The sequence below is a fragment of the Thunnus maccoyii genome, chromosome 2, assembly GCF_910596095.1.
Source record: "Thunnus maccoyii chromosome 2, fThuMac1.1, whole genome shotgun sequence".
NCBI classification, from domain to species: domain Eukaryota; kingdom Metazoa; phylum Chordata; class Actinopteri; order Scombriformes; family Scombridae; genus Thunnus; species Thunnus maccoyii.
This window is the reverse complement of record NC_056534.1, coordinates 7172484-7195141: the sequence shown is the minus strand read 5'-3', so window position 1 is coordinate 7195141 and position 22658 is coordinate 7172484. Positions and strand designations below refer to the sequence as shown.

Below are 22658 nucleotides of genomic sequence, written 5' to 3'. Positions count from 1 at the left end.
TTATTATTCAAATGAAATTATAGGACTCTGCCTCTCTGGGCTCTACCAAGTGTTCTTAACTTCACTCTGAGGAGGATAAAGGCTAATTACATCAATCTCACTTAATCCTTACCCTCTTACTATAACCCTCTGCCCTCCGTAATACTGCCCAGGGACTGCTGAGTGGACCGATGGGTAATATGCTGATTAAACAGCAGCCGGTGGTAATTAACAAGCAAATCGGGTATTTGATGATTAGGGTTACTGGTGGCTTTTAGTCTTTCCTCTCTCCTCTCACAAATGTTTACTTCTCTGCCTGAATGTTAACTATCTTTTGTGACTGTGGGAAAGAATATTAAAATGTCTCACAATTATCCACTTCCAATGCGCGGCTCAAATTTAAGAGTCGACTGAACAATTGGAGAGATTCAGACACATATTTTTTAAAGTAATGAGCCACAATTGTTGCATTTGCATTTACCTTGCTACTTTTAATTTATTTTTTTTATTTAACACGGGCAATGCACAAGACATTTATTCCACTAGATATATCTAAACTGCAGTCCCTGGGTAGAGGTGGAGGTGTTACAAAAACAACACAACACTAATTTAAGCTACATTTTTACCTACCCCTGTCTTCAATGTATTTTTCTATTTGCTGTACTTGTTTTCCACTGTTAAACTTCTTTACAATACAACTAGACAAGCTAGCAATGCTACTGAAAACTAGCCTACTGACGCAGTTCAGGTCATAGTTAATGCTTCCAGCAGCAGCAACCGACCATTGCTAAACCCCACCCCCAAACAGCGTTTATCCAATCAACTACAACTAGTTATAGCAGGCCCATAAAGCTCTGGATTTCTCCACAAGCCAAAACGGTGTGCACAGGGCTGTGGTAAGAGAGATACTCAACATTTAATGAGTTTGGATGGTGTAAGGGATGGATTAAACAGGTTTTTTTTGTTTGTTCTTAAGCTCAAATGATGGCAATAAATTTCATTTACTTAAGACTGAATGTTTATATAATTTATGACATGTGCTTTCTTAATCTGAATGAACACTGTAGCAGTCTTGAGGCTTATGTTTCACCAATCAGAGAAGTTCATTACTGCAGACACTATCCCACTGATGTCCTACCTCAGTTGAACAGTCTTTTTGGGGAGCAGGACTTCCATACAACCCAGGAATCAAAGCTGGAACCAGGGTCCCCGGTCAAAATGTAGCCAAAGTTTCTGAGTTCTGCTGCTTTTGAAAAAGGCCTTAAATTCACCAAGAGAATATTCAAGTAAAAACAGTCACTGCAATCAGATGAATTATTAGTCAGTACACTACAGCAATGACTCTGCAGCAAAGATGTCACCGAAATAAAAATGTTGCCTGATTCCTGCTGATGCTGTTGTCCAGGATTATGGAGAAACAGAGGCTATACAGTTCTGGTTAATGATTTAGAGTCACACTAACCATGAACTACCACCGCATCAACCTTCTCTCTCTCTCTCTCTCTAATACACAAACACACCACCACTACCACCACCACCAGCAACCATCCTAAGACATGTCCATATCCCCCAAGGCTTTATTGTCTAAGCCGCCGTTGCCTTTCCTGATCGGAATATGGACATAGTTTCTCTTCTCTGCTACCGGCTGCGTCATCAGCCATCCTCCTCCAGAAATTGGGCCACTGGGAATTGTATAGAGTCTCTAATGGATAGTCGGGGAGCTATTCCATCTATCGATCGTTTGTTATCTCTCTCCTCCTCTTTCTCTGCCTACCTCTTATCTATCTTGATCTTTCCTCTCTATCTCTGCGGTGTCTTTTGTCTTTCTGTCCTTTGTCTCACTTTCTCTTTATCTGTTGTTTGCCACCAAAACACACATGTCAGATGAAGTGAACACACATATACTGACATACAAGTTTGTCTGGATTCTATAGTTGCCTCACCTTGTGATCTCTCTCCAGTGTTGAAGTTGTTGAAAATGGCAACCGGCATGAGAGCTCTGCTAGATACAGTGGTCCAGGCTCTGCCTCAGGTATGTGTGAATATACAGACTCACTCACACACACACACACACACAGATATCCTCCCTCGGCTTATCACAAGGACACCCAGGAGTTAATTAACATTTGTGGAATGATAAACGAGCAGCGTCGATAGAAGCTCCCTGAGAATTATGACTTTCAGGAAGTCGGGTTATGACTGCGTTTTTGCCCCCAATGTTATAACACGTTGCTAACCTTCCACTGCTCACTTCATTTATTCAGGAAAAGTAAAGACCTTTGTGGCATTAATTTAAGATGTTAAAATTTCCTCCACTGTTAATGAGACAAGTGCAGCCAAAAAGTTCTGCTCCCGTGGTTCACAAAAACCCCTTTTCAGAGCCTTTAAGTTTCCCTTTGTCCTGGAATTTGGGGAATACTGTGGAATCTGAGTGCTGTATTCAGCCAGAAAATTGCAGAAAATTTAACAACTCTCTTGTGAAATAAGTAATTGTCAGGGAGCTTTACAAATAGGGCACTATATGAAAAAGCAAAAGTGTCCTCCAGAACCTGTCTTACATGTTAGTTTAATTAAATAGCCCTTGCAGATGGATTGTACTGTAGTGGAAACCAAACTTGTCATGTCTTTTGAAGTTGTCTGGAGAGGGAAAACAACAGAAATCTGAAAAATAATATAACTTTATGGATTTGTTGCAGTTGTGGGAAATCACAGTACAGTCATGACTTCTGTCCGTCAATATGATCTGTTGCTTTGTCTAAACTTCCCTCTGTCTTTGTCTGCCTCGATCAGTTCAGTTATTAATTAATTGTGTTTCCTAGGCCTGAAGCAGAACTTATATTTAACAATAAAGACAGATTATGCATTGGGACAGTTAGTGGCAGAGATAGTTAGTGGCCCAGTTGGCTTCAGAAATGGTCCAACTAATCACAAGTAGCTTTGGATGTTCTGTAATATAATATATCTGTCCAGTACAGCCTACCAGAGATGACCTTCCCCTGCCATTTATATACAAATGGTGATGTGTTTCACCTTTATTTGGTGCGATGGTGCTTTTTGCCAATTTATCGGCTAGGTTTACAGTGAAGGACATTAAAGAAGTAGCTCATGTAGAGCTATTTGTCTAGTAATAATCTATTCTTTACAACTTTTAAATATTCAGTTCAGCTGACATTGGATCACCTCAAGAACAGGATGATAATTCACTGCACACTGCTCCGCTTAATTTCTTTAAATTCTAATTTTATTATTATGAACATGTACATCAAATACAAGCCTGTATCTACTCAACCTAAATAACCTTTTCTAAGTAATTACTTGTCACTACATTGATTAATCTAAAAAAAATAGCACATAAACATGAACTGAAATATACAGCGTCTGAGATCAGAACTCATAATATAATTACAGTATACACACAAAGACAGACTGTACATAGCTGCACTATAACAAAAATAAAAAGATTATATGTAAAATATTTTCTAAAATCAAAACTTGAAAATAAAAAAAATCATGAGATTTTCTAACATGTCTGTTTTATATTATAATAAGCCTTGTCAAGCTGCTTATAGTGCTAAAGCTATAAATGAATCCCATCTGTTTTGTTGATATTATCAAATAAAGAATCCAGGATTTAAAGATATATTATAATGAGTGCAATATAATGAGATTAAATATAACCGATGCCTCTTATAGCACCAACTTCTCTCCTCTTTTTATATCTTCTCTGAGGTGTGTTATATATCTGTTGCTGCTTCAAGATGCAATACACCACATTCAGCCACTAGATGTCGCACAATAGCGCCGACATCTCAGACCAAAACAAACGTGTGTGTCGTTTACGCAATAAAGTTGGAGGGGAGAAAGGCGACAACTCGAGAAACTCAGATCAAACTGTCAAACTAGGCAGTGCTGATCAAATATGGATCAAGATTCTGTTACTGCATCGCCTATTTCTCACCTTAAATGCTTTCAGAGACATATTTTAGTGTACTTTTTAGCTGTAATTTGAGAAAGTTTGTAATGCGGCCACCATCTGGGAAACGGACATGGAGGACAAGGACTAACAAGCATGCGGCTACCAAAACGAAGAACACAGAAGCTCGGATAACAATACACACACACAGGGAGTGTGACTTTATTCACTGCTCAGGTTGCCATTACTCCACTATATCTTTGCATAGCAAATAGTTGTTTGCTGACACCTAGTGAGGCTCAATGTCATTTATCAGACCTTTAAGAAGTTACTGAAGTTCTACCTCTGTTTGCCTTTTCTTAGCATTATGAAGCTGTAAATCTTTGTTTCTTTTTTAATGTGAAGAAACCAGAGAAAAGTACAGTAATGATATGTACTAATCTAAACTGATCTACTCAAAACGGCTCTTAATTAAAAACATTTGTAATGGATTGCGTCTGCGTACAGATTTTTTTTCTGTTCTGTTCTGCAGCCTTATCAATGCTCTGAATGAGCCTTTTGGAAGGATTTTTTGTCTCCTTGGTGTAAAAAAAACATGCATACATACACATACGCACACACATATATACCCAAATACACACAGTGACACAAACGAACACTGGCTCACACACTGAGGTAAAAGTACAGTCACAGAAATCTCTCTCAGCTTCACTTATCCTCAAAACAATAGTCTTTTTTTCTATCCACCCCATGTGACCCACAAATAGCGGGTAGTGATTTTTCATCCAATTAATAAGAAAATTTGAACATGGATATAAATATAAACACTTCTTATGTCATGACTCGTTTTTCTAAAATACCCCACATAATAAAATGAAATGAATAGTGATGTTAAAGAAGACTGTAATTTACCAGCTGTGCTTTGAAGAAAGAGTCCAGTAACCATCTGGCCAAAATTGCTATTTTCCCTGTGATGCCTGTCTTTATTGATATTGAAGACAATGTTTTTTCTTTTGTTTTTTTTACATATTTGTATGAGAGCATCACTTCAAACCAGTAATCCACAGTGACATTTTTTTTTCCTTTTTGAAAGAGAAATGTAGTTTTACATCTGTGTTCATGGTGCTGTGACTCTGACACTGATCTGTCAGTTGGTTGCGTGTAATGTTTTTTTCGTTAAAACAAATTTTATTTTGGTAGTGCACATACTGCTGTGAATTACAACATCAGCTAAATGTTAAATTAGGTTCATGGAGTATGTATTTAAAGAGGAAGTCCACATTATTTCTTATATTTTTTTGTGCTGTACACATAAACACATAGATTCTTGTTGGCTTTGGTGTTAATACAGGTTGGATTTTTGCAACAATACACATAATGTGTAAAAAAACAAACTATTTTGCTTCTCCAAACTAGCTCACAGGCATTGAAAGGTCAGTTAAACTGAAATTTGTGGCCCCTCTTCAACTGAGATGAAATTGCCAAGACTATATAGTGTATATTTCATTTGTTGACCTCCCCAACTGTGGTAGCCGTTGCCATGCCAAATATAAAATATGGATCACTGGCTGACTTGCTCTTTTCCACTGAGAATATTAAAGCACTTGTCAGGATAGCTAATACCAAAATATTTTTGGTAGTGAATTTAATTGAAAATAGCCATAAGTGACTAATGACTCTTTTATCACCTAAGTTAAGGAGAATCAACTTTTTGTTTGTTTGGTTTTTTTTTTACCATTCCCTGACATCCCTTGCCCTCTTTTGTACATTCATTGAACCAGAACCTGCAAGGTCTCTCTGTCTGTCTCCTCTCTCAGCAACATCCAGAAGCAGGAAGTTACAAGATAAAGTCACTACAGCTCTGACAGCAATCACACATTGTGACCCTTTTACAGCAGGACATAGACATATATGACTGGGAGCATCCCATATTTCAAAATTACATTCAGCATGAAGGGAAAAAGTCCACTAAAAAGCTGTCTCAGAATTTTTTAAAACTGAAGTACTGGTAAGGATGTCCTGTGTACCCTTATAAATGGTAAGAAATATCTTAATCTGTGATGATTTTAGAAATACTGATATTGCCCTTTAAGAGTACCTAAATTATACATATAAAGAAACTGCCTTTTGGGATCTTTATTAACTGTGGTCACTAGAACCTTTCCTACAGGTAGCATTTGATTTTTTCTTTTTTCTAAATTAGAGTGCTTGTTGGAGCACATGTCCTCTATCCAAAGATGAATGAAAATACATGGCATCTCTGCTCCTATTGTTCTCTGTCTAGAAAGAGTCACAATCCTACTTTCTCTGAAAACATTTTAACTCTATTACCTAAAGGCTCTGTTCTTCTACTGAGTTTTGACATGGGTGAAATGACCTTTTATGTGTCACTGTGACTTGTGTCACATTATGTATCAAAATTCTTGCACAAATTTAACAAAAAAAACATGACACAGAGGACTGAATCATGGTTTCACTAGTCTAAATACAGTGAATAGATACTTTGTTCGCAATGGAAACCAAATGTCTAAATATAAAATATGTATAAAAACATCTGTTTTCGTTTCTCACAAGCTTCTGTTGCCTAGTTGCCAACTCTAATGCTTCCATAGCATCCTTCAATCTGTTTCCTACACCACAGCATCCTCATTCCTGTGGTGTACTTACATTCTGTGGATCTAAAGACATCAGGTGGGCTTGAGTTACATGCTGAAAACTGCCTCAAGCCAAGCTGTGGCTTTTAATATCCACCAGGAAACATCAACATGCACAACTGGGGAGGGAAAGAAAACTATCCCCAGGCTTTGCCTAACCTCTCAAAGATTTTCCTGTTTCTACATTTTTTCCTCTCTTTCTTCCCCTATGTCACCCTCTCAGTAGAAGCTATGTGTCTTATTCTTCTTTCCTTCCCCACTCTCTCAGTTTAGTTGCCTATGTAATGGATTTCTAAAGCAGCCCATTGCCTTTACTGTGAGGTGACTTACCTAATGGTGTTCTGCTTGGTGCATCTCAGGGGGCCCTTTACTCATTTGCATTGCATATCACTATCTGTGAACGCTTTGAGTCTCTCCACATGGATGGATACCCGCCTGTTAAAAAGTCAGCAAGTAAAATTTTCCCTAAACTGTGTAATCCTTTATTTCAGGCAGGCAGGGTTCTTGTTGTGGTTTCTTGAATTGTGTTCACCTCCAGTTTTGCTGCATTTCAACAATTCTTCATCAGAAGAAATATATACAGGATCCTGGATTTTTTTTTTGGCATGACCTTTAGTGCTAAAATAACATTTCAAAACCTAATGCACCATTTCAAAAATGCAGGTATCAATTACAAAAAAGCGTGTTTTCATATTTCATGAAAAACTAAGGGCTTCAAAACATTGTCCACCCAGATGTTTGGGGAACACACTTCTACTTGCAGGTGATCTGACACAGTCATGAATTTTTCAACTAAATTAATTGTGTGAAACCTGCCTCATGTCTCAAAAAATGTTCTTTCCATCCTGAACATACTAAAAACCCATGATGGAAATACTGGATCATTTTATTTTTGGTGCATGTTTTAGCATGAAAACTTCCTCTGCAGAACACAACCACATAACATCAGACAATACAGAATGTTAAAAAAAATATTGGTGATGTCATTGATCAAAACACATTAGTTGAACCGTAGCGTGTGATGTGGTATAGCTGCACAAAAGTGCACTTTGTACTATTTAACTGACACTTCAATGTGACTTAGAGTGGTTACAGTGGTAGGAACAGTTTAACTGCTACTCAGTGTTTATGAAATTTGACCCATCATACCGAACCATAGAAATACACCTGATGTCATACATTAAAAAAGGTGTAAGATCGAGATAAACAAGTATGAGTTACCTCTGTTAACATGGCTTGTGATTGGCCCTTTGTGTGACAGGTGGGAAACCTTGGCCTGCTCTTCATGTTGCTGTTCTTCATCTACGCTGCGCTTGGGGTGGAGCTGTTTGGAGAGCTGGGTAAGTAAGCTACAACTTGTTGCTATATATGTGATAAAAACATCTTAATAACTCTACCCAAAACAACATATGGTATGTTCCTGTTCAAATTAAAGCCCTTTTAAACACCTTCACCAATTAACACACCATGTTGGCTTCAACAGATCTTTATCCTTATTGCTGTAGGTGAAAATGAGCAAAGGGCCAACTTTGAGTCAAAATCAGGTGATGTGAAATTACAGACAGCCTAAGAATAAATGTGTTATGAACACAAGAGGGAATTAATTGCATGAAAGACTAGCATAGTCAGGGTCACAGGGACTTTATTTAGGTTTACTTTGGTTCCTCCTTGGCACCAAAATCTGTCACCTGACTCCATGACAGGTTACCTGAACTTCCTGTTCTTGGATCCATTGTCCAGTTGATTTGAAATCCTGTTCAACCTACTATCCAGTGACATATGTACACCCATTCTAGGTTGACTACAGTATGTATGATTTTGCCTAATGTCTCCAAAAGTCTTCAAATGAGTCAGTGTGCTCCAGGCCTTTGTTCCTCCATGGGACGTTTATTTACAACAGCTGGATCATCTCTAATGAAACAGTATGAACAGAAACAAACATGAAGACTCAACAAAGCAAATTTTTTCACAACTGTTTTTACCTAAGAAGTCAATATAAAGGTGTGATCTCTCAGAATAAACGACACATAATTTTGGTGTAGCCAAGGTTTCACTCTCTTCCCTTAATCTTTTCTCCTCTCAGTGTGTAACGCTGACTATCCCTGCGAAGGAATGAGCCGCCATGCCACCTTTGAAAACTTTGGAATGGCCTTCCTTACCCTCTTCCAGGTTTCAACCGGTGACAACTGGAATGGCATCATGAAGGTACCTCAGTTTTCAGGTGCATCAGATGGAGTTTACAGCGAGAATTCAGTTTTGTATATTTATATCACATTTATCTCTTGATGTTGTCACATTTTTTGGCTGGACCACAACAGCGGGGCCAGCACTATAAACGTGAATATCTGTTCCTGACAGACTGACTGACTGACTGAGTGAGTCAGTGAATGATGAAGTTACACCACTGGTGGGTGGAAGCTTGGGACAGCCAAGTATCCCAGAAGGCATTTCACACCAACTGGCAGCGATGGCAGAGATTTTGAGCCAGGCTAAAAGCTGTTATAATTTTCACTGTAGATTGTTAGTATGTCACTTTATTAAGTTGTAATATTTTTTCAGGCAAGAAAGTAACCATTTAGATTCCCAATATGTGGTCAGTTTATCCAAATAACACCTATTTGGAAATTTGCTCCGACATTTTTGGAGCTGCGAGGAGCCGCTAGCCGCGTGAGACCAGCGTCATCTCAGCTGCGACTCCTGAGTCATCCCGGGGAAAATATGATCTGATACTGATCTGTTGCAGCTCTTTGGTAACTTACCACTGGCTCTAATGTCTCTGTAGCATTTTGATATATAGTTTAATTCCTTTTGGAAGATAAATGTTGGTCTGAATTAGTTTGTCTGAATGTAAAGTGAAGCTTCATGTTTTTACTGGACAGAACAGCAGCACTGCCTCTGGGGCTCTATATGTACAGATATCACCACATTTCAATTAATATAGATATATTAAAATGAATAGATCAGTCTATATTAAAAGTTTTATTTTATTGAGCTACATAATAGTTTGGATTTTTATTATAGCTACATTACAGACTGAATAACATAATTTACTGCATCGCTCTGTCAATTAAGTTATTTTTTTGTGATTATTTTGTCACAGTACATTCAGGTAAGTTGTGTTGAAGCTGAGCTGCTGCTGCCAGCAAGTACGCTGCTGTTCCAGTTGCAGAATGATCGTACTGCGTCCTCCTGTCCTCAGACGTTTGTACTCTTGAGTTGAATTTGTCAAGTCCAAACTCGGCATATTTTGGATTGAGAAGGGCTCGATGTCAAATTGGCTTCAGTCAAAGCCCGGCGCACTTCCTGGGGGCTTAGTCGCCACGTGTTGCCACTTCCTGTATCCATTGTTTTCAATTAAAAGCGTTTCATGCATGGTACAGCATATACTAGGTTTTGACCTAGTCTTGTTCCAATTGCACTGGGCTATGTAATTGGCTATGATAATTGCTTTTCACATCCCATGTTGTGACCTCATCTCCAGCAGCAGAGACAACACAGATTTTCTGAGATGAAGGTCAGTCAGAAAAGGTGCTGTCTAATACAACTGTTTCTTGAAAGTCAAGAGACACGTACAAGTGTATATTATTCTGTTTTTACTGAGCTGCCCAAAAATGACCCGTCTCAGCACAGACAGAAGCTGCAAAGCAGAATTGTAATTAAAGGTCTTGAGTTCCCTGGACCAGGCGATATCCAGGTAGTATCCAGGAATGAGTGAGTAATGGCCGTGTCTTTTAGCAAAGATGATGTAGAAAAAGTTAATGTGCACTCAACAAATCCTTCCGAGGATAAATAAAGATTCAAATTTACATTCACAAAATCTGAGTATTTGATACCTCCCTCTCCAACTGTCTCATCTGTCACCTCAATCAACAATCACACCCAAGTACCTTGAGCTTTTAAAATTTTATCACAGCCCATATCTGAGAGATAGTTAATCAGTGCTGATTAGCCTCTTGACTGACTGTGCATGAGAGGAAGTCAGACAGCAGATTTTAGCAGTATTCTAGCTTTCAGCAAGCTGGACTGTGAAAGCTTGACTATATGTACTCTGTGAAGGCATTACAAATCTCTTCAATAGCACTCTGAATAAATCTTATTTTACTAAACATAAAGACGTTACTCATCAGAGTGTTTCCTGAAAATGATATTCAGCTTCATATGAAAACAATGCATTCATATCTGTTTCAACATTTGTATTCCAAGTTGACTGACTCAGTCACTGTGAATCCATTCCCCAAAAGTTTGACAATTTATTGTTTATGTCACATATGAAGCAAAAATGTCAAAATCTCATCTGTGAGGATTTGCTGCTTTACTCTAAACTGAATATATTTGTGTGTTGTAGTGTTGGTCAGACAAAACAAGCTGAGATCTTGGATTCTGGGATATTCCAATTCAGTTTTTCTCCATTTTTGACATTTTATTTCCAAATGATTAATAGATCTATCAAGGAAAGTAATTTACATAATGATGAGAATAATTATTAGTCACTGCCCTGTTTTCAATGATCTTTCCATAAACTCTTCTTCATCTGGCTGATCTCCACTCTTCCCTGATGTTTTCTCTTTATCTCCATCTCTTTGAATTCTCACTGTTTTCCATTTTGTCTCCTCACTCATCCTCTGCTTCTGGCTTGCCTTGATTTCTGTCTGACCCTTTTTTTTCTCATTTAACCCCTTAATTCTCCCCCAACTCCCACCACCCACCAGGACACCCTGCGGGATTGCCCTTCGGGTCATCCAGAAATCGACTACGGCTGCCATCCTGGGCTTCAGTTCATCTCCCCGATGTATTTCGTGTCCTTCGTGCTCACAGCTCAGTTTGTTCTCATAAACGTGGTGGTGGCAGTGCTCATGAAACATCTGGACGATTCCAACAAGGAGGCGCAAGAGGATGCCGAGATGGATGCCGAGATTGAGTTGGAGCTGGCTCAGGGAGGCCTCTGTTGCATGATGGGGGGCATCGGAGCCATCGCCGGGGCCACGGGTGGTGCTGCAAGCGGGGCTGGTGTGGGCGGCGGAGCGTCTGGTGCAATTACAGCGGGGACAGTCGGGGGTCCAAGTGGCGGGGTGATTGCACCGCTGCGAGACGGAGGAGGAGGAGGCGGTGGAACTCATGAGGGGCACACACATCATCGATGTCGGCTTTACTCTCCTGCTCAGGTAAGAGGACTTTGAGACATTCAAGAGGGTAATTACTGTACCGCCGCTACAGCCAGCTAGACAGCCAGATAAGAGCTGGGCCATACAGAGCTTTTCAGGGTAGTTTCTGCATGTTCTGCCTGAGTTTGTTATTCAGTACCATACAAAGTTTTATTCTTTTTTTTATAGACAAAACAAAATGTTTTATTTAGACCCCTTTACCCATGCAGATCATTGAGGGGGAAAAACAATGGAATTGAGCTCAATTGGTATTTTATTGGTATCATAGCTTTTATGAGAAAGGAAATGTTTTCAACACTTTTGTTAGACCTCAAGGATAAAGACAATGCATTTTAGTAGGTAACATTCAAGCTAAAACATAACTTTTGTTTATTTACAAAAAAAAAATCAATCTTTAATATTTTTCAACATGAGCATGTAAATGATTTCATAATCTCTCACCAAGCACTTGGTAATTTGTTGATTTGCAGGTCAAAAGATGTATAGATGTCTAGGTTTAAACTGTGCTATATTTGGATTAAAAGTAAGGTTTATTATCTTTTTATATCTTACACATTACTGCTTGCTGTTTTGCCATTCATTGACTCTATGTCATAATGTGTTAGGACCTGTACTTCACACTGAAATACAGTCAAATTCTTCACAATTAAGTACAGTTAAGTTCTCTTGACAATTATGTGTAATCTCAAAGTTGAAAGAAAAATTCAAACTCAAACAAATTTAGCCTGGTTTTAACCTGGAAGTCTGATGATCTTTGGCCTGCCAATCACCAAATCAATGCTTACTGGACTATTATTGGACTATTAACTGATGTCTGTATTCATTCAAAAGCAAACATGTTGGCAAGTGACGATATTCGGACTTTGACAGCATTCATTATGGCTTCCTCAGTATCACTGGCCAACCACAAACCATACAGAACCATTTGAATCAAACAGTAACAGACAAAAGCAAACACTTGAAACAATTTCTGGGCATCCTATGTAGTGGCCACTTCCTCACCAGAAGCTAATTGTGTGGAATCATGAGTGATGAGCTGACAGACTGAGACTACTGATCTTCTGACTGCATACTCCCTGTAGTTTTACATCCGTTCAGTATTCAAATAGCAGTTCCAGGCAGATGAGTCATCAGTCATTGAGTATCTCATTCAACAATATAATCACAAGATCACCAATCTAATCACTGACTGCACTGATGCATTGTATGAGTTACAGTGTAGTGTCACTTTAGCGCTTGTCACAGACAGGTGTTTTGTTCCTTAAGAGTCTGAGTCAAGGTAACAGACACTGCGCTCTTTCTACAAGTGTAAACTCTAGAAAATGTTGCCACTGATAACTACAGCTGAAACAATTTGTTGATTCACCGATTACTCAATTAACCAAAGGTAACTTTGACAATCTGTTGTCAATGCTAAATATTCATTGGTTTCTGCTTCTCAAAGGTGAGGATTTTTTTTTCATATCTATTTTTGTATCCTTGTAAATACAAGACAACATCTTTGGGTTTTGGACCTTTGGTTGAAAAAAAACAGGAATTTTTAGGAATTACCTTTGGCTCCCAGAACTTCTGATTGGCTTTTTTCACAATTTTCTCATCTTTTATCGACTGAATAATTCATTAATCAATCTAAAACAATAATAACATTACTTGATAATGAAAAGGATTATTAGTTGCACCCCTATTGATACATTTTGAACATTTTGAAAACACTTTAAGATAATAAAAGATGACAAAAGAAACACTCTCTAGCAGTACATAAATGGCATCGTTATCCTGGCTATTTCAGGACTTTGTTAACTTTATCTACAGCAACAGCTGGTGCTGCTGCACATTCATTCAGTCAGACTATGTGGGACAACACAGCATTTGTTTTATTCATGACATACCGCCGCCCTACTTGTGCAAAAGCAGGGTATTGATGACTTTCACATGCACAACACCGAAACCTATGCAGAGGACAAATTTTCACACACTCATGCCGAGATATTAAATGGCCACTGTCTCCACCATTCTAAAAATACCACCAGTGGGGGCAGTGCTGTAGGTGGCTTTCATTCTTCAGCTCCCTGATTGCTGCATCTCATACAGCAAGTCAGGACAAACTACATTTATAATCACATTCACATAAAATCATAGCACCTGCAGATGAGAACAGGTATTTTTAGAAGTACGCTTGCTGATGCAGAGAGAAAGAAACAGGTAAATAAACGAAGGCCAAAAAAAATGACGAGGTGGGAAAACAAGAGAAATCAGGAAACGGAGAGAGGGAAAAATAGAGCAAAAATAAACGAAAATTCAAAGTGAGAAGATTAGTTGGCAGTTTGGTAAAGTGAATGAACGACTGACTAACTGTGTTTGACTCATTGAATGACCCGCTGCCTCGATGCAATTTACTGACAGCCTGATTGTGGGAGGTGAGTAAAAGGTGTGTTTGCTCCAAACAAGTCCACAGTGGAGTGTTTGTTCCCTTACTTCAATTTGTTTGGGCAAGTGACAGCAGTGCCAAGTAAACTACAATATGGCTCATTAGAAATGACCTCATAAACACAAACACTGATTAGTAGAGATGAAAGGACACAGGTGTTGGCATCATATTGCCAGCTGTGCTCTATATGTAGAAAGCCATAACAACAAAGAAGCAGTCTGGACATTTTATGAGGACATTAGTTTATGGTATCAAGTCTTCATGTGGTTTACAGCAGATATAAAGTATATGCATGATGTTAAAACCGGGAACAGACCTTATTATTGAAACATACAAAGACAAAACCCCCAAACATTACAACTATGTCCATCAGCATGCACAACATTTCAAGATTTAAATCTCGACAATAAACACACATATTGAAGAAATTAAGTTAATACAGGACAACACAATGGGGACTGGGCAACCGCTGAAATTCTGCACCAAAACAAAAATGGACATTCATAAAAAAACGTTTCATACTAATTGATGTAATTATTTAAGCAGAAATGACAAAGAAAAGTAAAAATACTAAGTTTGGATGAGATTATGGATTCAGAAACAGGTTACTGCAGAGAGAGCAGGATGTAAGTAGATTTTATATGAGTTAGGTGAACTTAAACCTGCAGTAACTGATTTTTTGGCCACAAACACTGACATATCATCAGCTTTGAAGTCGATATGGCAAACTTGTTAGCAAACAGTTGCTTATTTACACATTTAAGCAGGCACAGAGAAGCAACATTAGCATTCATTTGAATATGTAATGCAGCTTTTAAACAGCACACCATCTGAAACAGATTTGGTCCAGCTTCAGTCCAATCACTTCTGATGCCAAAATCATGACTATAACCAATCTAACAATCGTAATGTGTCCTCCTCCCTTCAGCTAAAGTTATGGGTGCTGGAGCCTGATTACTTTTGAAATGCTTTTTACCATTAAACCCAGGTTTGTTTGCAACTGAGCATTGTGAACCTAATGAACCTACTACTTTGGTCTGTACTTCAGTTCAGACCGAAAAAAATTTACTTTGTCATCCGTGTTGAAGAATAACTCTGAATCAATGGGTGATTGGAGGGATGAGAGAACAGGGAAAGAGGCTTAATGTAGAATGGTTGGAAGATACAGTGAGATTGTGAGTGGGTGGCAGGCTCTGCCGCTGTCTCATTGTGCTTATATCTCATTGTCTGTCAGTCTACTGGTATTTTTAACCAAGAGAGGACTAAAAAGAGAGATGTAAAAGAGGAGGAACTCTTTTCATGTCTTTTTCTCTCTGCGTTATATTGTAAATCTCTGGCTGATTAGCCAGCAAATGCCTTTGTCAGAGTAAAAGCACAGTGTAGGGTTTCTTTTCAAGTGCATTTATATTCAGCTTTTATTCAGACCCCCCCCCCCCCCCCCCCCCCCCTCCCCCCACAAGGAACACATAACCAAAAATTGCAATGAAGAGCAATGTAAGACTTTCTAGAAATCTGCTTCAACACACGTACAAAACCTAACCTTATTGATCAAATTTTAAATATTACAAAAGGGAAATGACTTTGTCGTATTAATATTATGACAAAATCCTTTAAAACTGTCACAGTTACATACTGTTACACTGTTACAAATAAATCCCAGCTCAATGTGTTGTAAATCATTTTGTGTTAATTGGAATGGAGCAGGTGAACACTCAACGGTGAGGAGACAGGGATATGATAGAAACAAAGTATTAATTGTAAAGGCTGGGGAAACAGAATGCAGGCCTGGGGAATCTTGGCCTGGGAACTGGGGCTGGGGCTGGGACTTGGGTTGGAAGCTGGGAACCTGTGGCTGAGGCGTGGGATGGAAACTGGGAAGAGCGGGGATCCAGAGCAGGGAAGCAGGGCTGACAAGATGAGATGAGGGCCGGAGATGGGGCCAACAGAACGTAGGTTATGATATTGTAACCCTATTTCTTGTAACAGGCGGAGCAGTCCACTGGACTCTATGGGTACTACTCTCCTCCAATCACATGCAAGTAGTCCAGTCTGAATATAAATGCACTTAAAAAGACACCCTACACTATGCTTTTACCCACTGAACTTTGCAAACATAGCCAGCCAATCAGAACGTACTTACCAGAATATGTGTGGAGCCCACATTATATAAGGCAGCGTCCCCACTGTCCAACATCCCACAACCTCTCCAGCAAATGGTGTAAGAGTGGCAGGGCCCATAAGCGGAGGGCTCTGCCTGTGGTAGTTGAACTAGGGTTACAATATTGTAACCATATATCACACAGGCTCCACCCTCCACTAGAGTCACTGCAGCCCACCTAATTCTTATCGCTTAGCCCGCCTCAGCAGAGAGGTAAAGGGCCCCAGCCAACCCAAATATCATACAACTGAACCAGGTGAGGCCATATCCTAACCTCGCAGGGGTCATGGGAGCATGGGAAAAATGCAGGTGTGTCATGATGTATCATCAGAGGGGTGAGCTGACACAACCTTTTCCCCAGTCTTGGATCAATCCAGCGAGCACAGATTGTGAAAGCGAGCCTGACATGTCCAGGAGATAGACTCATATGAACAGACAGGGCACAGACAGCGATGCTGCCGTGCATATGTCCTCAACACTCATCCCACTAAACAAGGCTGCCAACACTGCTACGTTGTGTGTAGAGTGTGCACGGACCGCAGTGGGAGGGTAGCAAGGTGTTTCTTGGATAGGCCACACCATCCCTGTAGCACATGAACAGTGCCTCTGATGGGAGCCAAGCATTCAACATAACATGCTAACACGCAAAATGGGCAAAGCCGATGCAGTTTTCGCCTCCCTGTCCCCCTGAGCAACCCTCGACCTGAAAGAACTACGCATGTTCTTGGGAACAAAGGAGGGGTTTGGTCTGAGAGTAGCTCCACTGCAGTCACCATGAAGCAGCATGCAGCTGGGGTGAACCAATGGCGCACATAGCGTGCACACACACTCTTAGCCGAGATCAGGGTGGGGAAAAGAGCAGTAGAGGCACACAAACTCACTGGGCACATCCTGATTGGCCAGCTACTTTTATGCAAAGTTCAGTGAGTGAATGATTGGAGGAGAGTAGTACCCATAGAGTCCAGTGGAGGGCGGAGTCTAGGTGAGATAGAACTGCAGGAGATAGGAAACAGGGTTAGGCACAGGAAAAACAGCCAACAACAAGGAAACTAGATAAATGCAGATGAAGTAGCTTGAAGTGTAGTAACACTGATTCAAGCAGAGGCTACGATGTGGCAGAGTGGAAGTGGCAGGGCTAAGTATTTGTAGATGACTTGATTACTTAGATGAGTTGCAGCTGCTATGGCTCTGCTCTGACTCCTGCACACCTGTCTCCACTCACACAATCACACACACACACACACACAGGATTGTGACACTTTGAAGTGTGATCCAGAGGCAGTAGAGCACTTCAGCCTTATTCATTTCTCATCTCAGGGACAGATGACAAAAACAGGTTGAGAACATAAACAATACAGTTTACACCAATCAAGACAAAATCAGCAATAAGCAGACCCATATATTCCTTTACAGATGCAGCTTGTTAATGAAAAAGGTGCACTAGTTGAGAGAGCAAACAAGCCAAGAGAAACACAATACTCATTTTACACATACAGCTCATTTTAATCCTATTATGGTAAACATACTGTATAGTCGCTGAATGTCTTTGCAGAGAACTCATTAGATTTCCTGAGTTTTCTGAGATCATTTAAGAAAAAAGTCAATTCTCTTGTATCCTGCTCTTGGAACCATTTAACTTAGTGCTAATGACTATGGGCATAGTGATGTGTAAACAAAACATTAGGTTGATTGGGAAGAAGACAATCAAGTGCCATTAGGTGGAACACATACTTTTTAGTTTGTATCAGGCTTGCAAGGCCTCAAATTTGAAAGTCTGTCACAATGAGAGGAAAACACCTTATGCCACAGAGATACTCCCCATTCCTTATGTGGCAAACGATAACTGCCTGGTAATTTTCATTTATAGTAGCCTTGATGGGTGCAAAGGAGGAAATGTCAGGTTTAGGCAACCCACTACAGAGCTTAGTCTGTGCCCTATCTCTAGACGGGACAGCCTAATTTTGTAGATATCCATTTATCCATTTATATGCTAGTGCACTGTCTGTGTCACAGTTCGCACTTCACTCACCATTTAATCCTTCTTTTTAAGACTCAAGCTTCTTTTTTCTTGTCTTCTTTTCTTTCAACTTACAACTTTAAGACATATGATTGGCTCTCAGCATTGTCAAAATACTTCTGTACAGCAGTACTTTGGCTGAACAGATCCAGTGTAGACACTGACACAGGACCGAGGCTGCTGCTTTTGTGCTGCTGGCATACTGCCATGTGTTTGGTGTGGACAAGGTGTCTACAACAATCAGTAGCACTTAAATGAAACAATTTCTGTGAGCTAGTTCAGTCAGACAACCTGAGTCGGCTACCATGACACACAGTACTTACTGCAATATTTATCCAATGCAGTGCAGTCAAGCCATCAGTGCTTTGCTCACTACTCTGTTGCCACACTGCTCAGCAATCACTCACTGCTACTGCTGCATTAATATAGCATTTAATGGAGCTCCCTGGTAGCCGAATTGTTACTGTGTGTACCACATATCTGCAGTATCCCTGGTTCAAGTACGGTTGCACATCATACCTATCTCTCTCTTCCTTTGTTTCCTGTTGGCGTCTTTGCCAGTAAATGTCTATATAAATATAACATAACCTCTTTGGTGGAGGTACTGTATCAAAAATTCTATTATAAATGCTGTTTAACACACACACACACAGACAGATTGAAAATCCTGCTGTCATAGAAAGGGGCAAGACGTAATAATCGCTTCAATAAGGGGATAACAGCACACATTTTCACAATCTCTCTTGGAAGGCGTTTATAGTGTTGCGCTTGGTTGAGAGTGAAAAAAGAGAGCTTAAGATTGAAATTCAAACCCCGCACATCTGGCCAATCACTGTGTGAAGTGGGCATACTTGTTGGATTGTCAGTCACACAGAGTTACAAAAATGATTTCTGATGTTAGAAAGGTGAAAGGTGTGGGAGGAATGGGTTTCTGAAGCCGTTCAAGCATCCAACAAACTCCTGATGAAATAAACTGGCCCCTAAAGCAACGTTCCCACAAGGGGTGGATATTATCGTCTCTCCTTGCTCCCTGCTGTGCGGACCTTTGTGAATACTTGTGGAATGACAAGGTCAGAACACCAGATACCAACTCTTTATATATTCTATGATCATATATATATTTCACATGGGTTGGCTGATTGAAATAATATGTGTAGCTCTGCAGACTATAATACCAACCTTATCCAAACTGTTAGTTTCTTGTCTTCATATGTGACCTGAAAGAACACACAGCTGCAACAATGATTTTAAACCCATGCATGAAGACATGAACCAGCATCTATACAAAGCAATATTGGTACGCAAACATATAGGACATAATTACAGTAAGTAGCATTTAAAATATAAAATCCATCCACTGAGGAAGATTGTGGAAGCTCCATAACAACTACTAATGAACATTGTGGTGAGATCTTTTCTTAAATAGCATTTATAATATAACTTTTGTTACTGTACCTCCACGAAAGGTTATGTTTTAGGGTCCTGTTTGTTTGCTGTTAGTGAGCCATCTCAAAACCCTGTTAACAGATTTCAAAGAAATGTGCTGGAAATTTATAGGCCAAGGAACAAGTGATTAGTTTTGATGTAGATCTGGGTGAAAAATAACAAATTTAAAGGTCTTTGAAGCTTTAGCTGGGGTATCTGAGTGCTTTCTAGTTTTACATGAAATCTGAACATTAAGTCACCATCCTGAAAATTAAAATTCTTAAAAATATGTCAGTTTTGTTGGATGTAAAGTAGGTAACTTCAGTCTGTGATTGGCAAAATGATTCTCTTGCAGGCTGGAGCTCAATATTCTAGAAATATTGAAAGACTGACTTTATCTACAAATAGATACTGTAAAATGTTTTTTTTTAAATCATAATATAACAGTTCGAGGGGAAGAACATGTAAATAATTTAATGTCTATAAAATATAGAGGATCCACAGTTTTGAGTTCAGAGATGAGAACATTTCTGGATGGCAGAAAGCACATGGCAGAGCAGTGAATCAAACAGGGTCATGGACGCCATTTACCACAACCAAGGCCCCCAGCTTAGCCAATCAATCAGACTGCCTCACCCCTCGCTGTGCATCTCCTGGCACTTGAAACAATGTGTATATGTGTGCGTATAGCACATCAGTGGGTGCTGCCAAGGTCTGGCTATCGACTGCGGTTGCCCTCTTCACCCCACAGCCTTTAGCAGTAATTCTTAAATGGGGGAAAAAGAGTAGGAAAGAGCGGGTACTGGCTGGAACAAGCAGTTTGAACTTTAGATATGGCAGCAGGAAAAAGGTGGGCTGACATGGAAAAATCAACTTGTGGGAGTTGAAAATCCAGTGAGAAAAACTCTAGCTGACCCTGTTTACATCTACATCTTAAAATGCATGTTGGGTGATCTGATCACAGGTGGACAGCTCTAAATACAGGTGTGAACGCACCTGAAATGCATTGAAGACACATTGAGATCCGATCACTCAGACCACATGCGGAGGTGGTCTGGGCCGCATGTGGCCACATTCTTTTAGCAGTGTGACCACAACGTGTCCTGGGCCACATTGAAGGACCACCTACTCAAATGATGTCCTCTATTTTCCAGCAGACTAGGCAGTGCCTCCTGGTCCGTGTGCCCTCTGTCCAAGGCTGGTTCAACTTGTTTGATAAGAGGATTAACAAAGGCATTATCTTGTTTTTCCATTTTTTGTGCAAATTAAAAAAAAAAAAAAAATCCATTTCCTGTTTTTTCTATTTTTCCCGTTCCCTTAACCCTTTTTTAATCTACAAATCCACAATTGGAATAGAAATTAAACCAAAACCATGAAATAAGTTATTTTTTCCTTGTCTGTCTAAAAAAATGTATTTCAGAAGCTAAACTTTGCTGGATAGTTTCTTCTGTCCTGTCAAGTTGATAACTACAGTTTTTAATTTTGCTGCGCTGTTCGACGGCTGCTTTAGTCCAAACAATTTCACCGTATGAACCTTGAGTATTTATGTGACCTTTTTGATGTGCAGAGCACCACAGAGAATTAAATGACATTAGATCCTGACCGATCCTGTCAGCGTGTCTGGATTTTAATAATCAGTGAAGTTACGCTGCTGTGCCTCGTGTGCAAATGTGCTCTCTCTCAATGGGGAGACACAGCAGTGGGGAGATCGCTGCATAAAACCTTATACATGTTATATATACAGATGGGTGACAAATTAAAGGAAATGCTGGTAATTCCTGATTGATGCACAGAGGTTGCCTAATTTGATTTCCCATCTGATTTCCTCAACACATACCACTGACTTAGTAAAAACTTCACACGGGAATCTGCCAATTACCTCGGATTCTCCAGTGCAACTCAGTAGGAAATCTAAGCCATCTACAGCTCACCTGAAGTAGACCAGTGTAGTTTTTTATAAAAGGATCATGCAATTAATCTTACAACATTGACATTCATCTACCTCTCTGGATCGGCTTAAGGCAGGCATAAGTAACCGATCTTTGTCTTGCACCTGCCAGCGGCGGCTAAAAATAACACCACCTCCAACAGATTGCGGTTAATTAAACAACACAAGATGTAGTCATTACACACGCTATACAAAAGAAGTAGGGCTGAAATAGTAAGATGGAGGGAGAGAAAGTAGAGGAGTGGGAGAGATTTCAAGCAGTTGGGAGAAAGTGAACAGAAGTGAAAGGCTGCAGTGTGAGAGTGGGCTGCGATGGAGGGGGAAGATGAATTTGCACGTAAGCTTTACAGATTGACAAAGTGAGAAAAAAAAGCTTTGAGTCTGGAGAAATAGAGCCTCATCAGGCAACCTGATGACAGAAAAACCAGCAGGCAGATGCTGACTTTTATACAGACAGACATCAGAAGCCCATTGCAGTGGTGTTCCAAGACACAAATTAGTGTGTGTGTGTGTGTGTGTGTTGCAGGAGAGCCAGTGGCTGGACAGTGTTTCTCTGCTGATTAAGGACTCATTGGAAGGGGACATGATTGACAACCTCTCCGGTTCAGTTTTCCACCACTACTGCTCTCCTCCTGTCTGCAAGGACTGTAAGGGACACCCACAAGAGGTGAGCGAGGACACTCACACACACACATGCACACACACACATGCAGTACACACACATCCCTGCTCTGTCTCTCCAGCTAGCCAGCATGCTATAAATAACTACTTAGGTCTGTTGATCCTGAAGAGGACTGCGGTATGGTCAATGCATGTCGGTCTTGCTTTTAGTCATGTAGCCATGTTAATTAAGGCTTTTATCTTTTTTTTCCTACCAGTGAGCACTGGGCTTTAATTTTCCATTTTTTGACATTATTCACCCATGCATCAGGAGTTTTTTTTTTTTTTATTCCTGTGAGACCCAAGTATGCCCA

At 39.9% G+C, this 22658-nt stretch overlaps 1 protein-coding gene across 1 annotated transcript in view; it reads left to right on the top strand.

Annotated features, from left to right (window-relative positions):
• Positions 1-22658, top strand: part of LOC121908360 (voltage-dependent T-type calcium channel subunit alpha-1I-like) — a 222922-nt gene that overhangs the window by 182378 nt on the left and 17886 nt on the right. The window contains exons 30-34 of the mRNA XM_042428302.1: positions 1941-2011; positions 7808-7886; positions 8630-8751; positions 11256-11708; positions 22211-22351. Of these exons, the coding sequence (XP_042284236.1) occupies positions 1941-2011; positions 7808-7886; positions 8630-8751; positions 11256-11708; positions 22211-22351 (866 nt within the window). The remainder of the gene's footprint in view (positions 1-1940; positions 2012-7807; positions 7887-8629; positions 8752-11255; positions 11709-22210; positions 22352-22658) is intronic.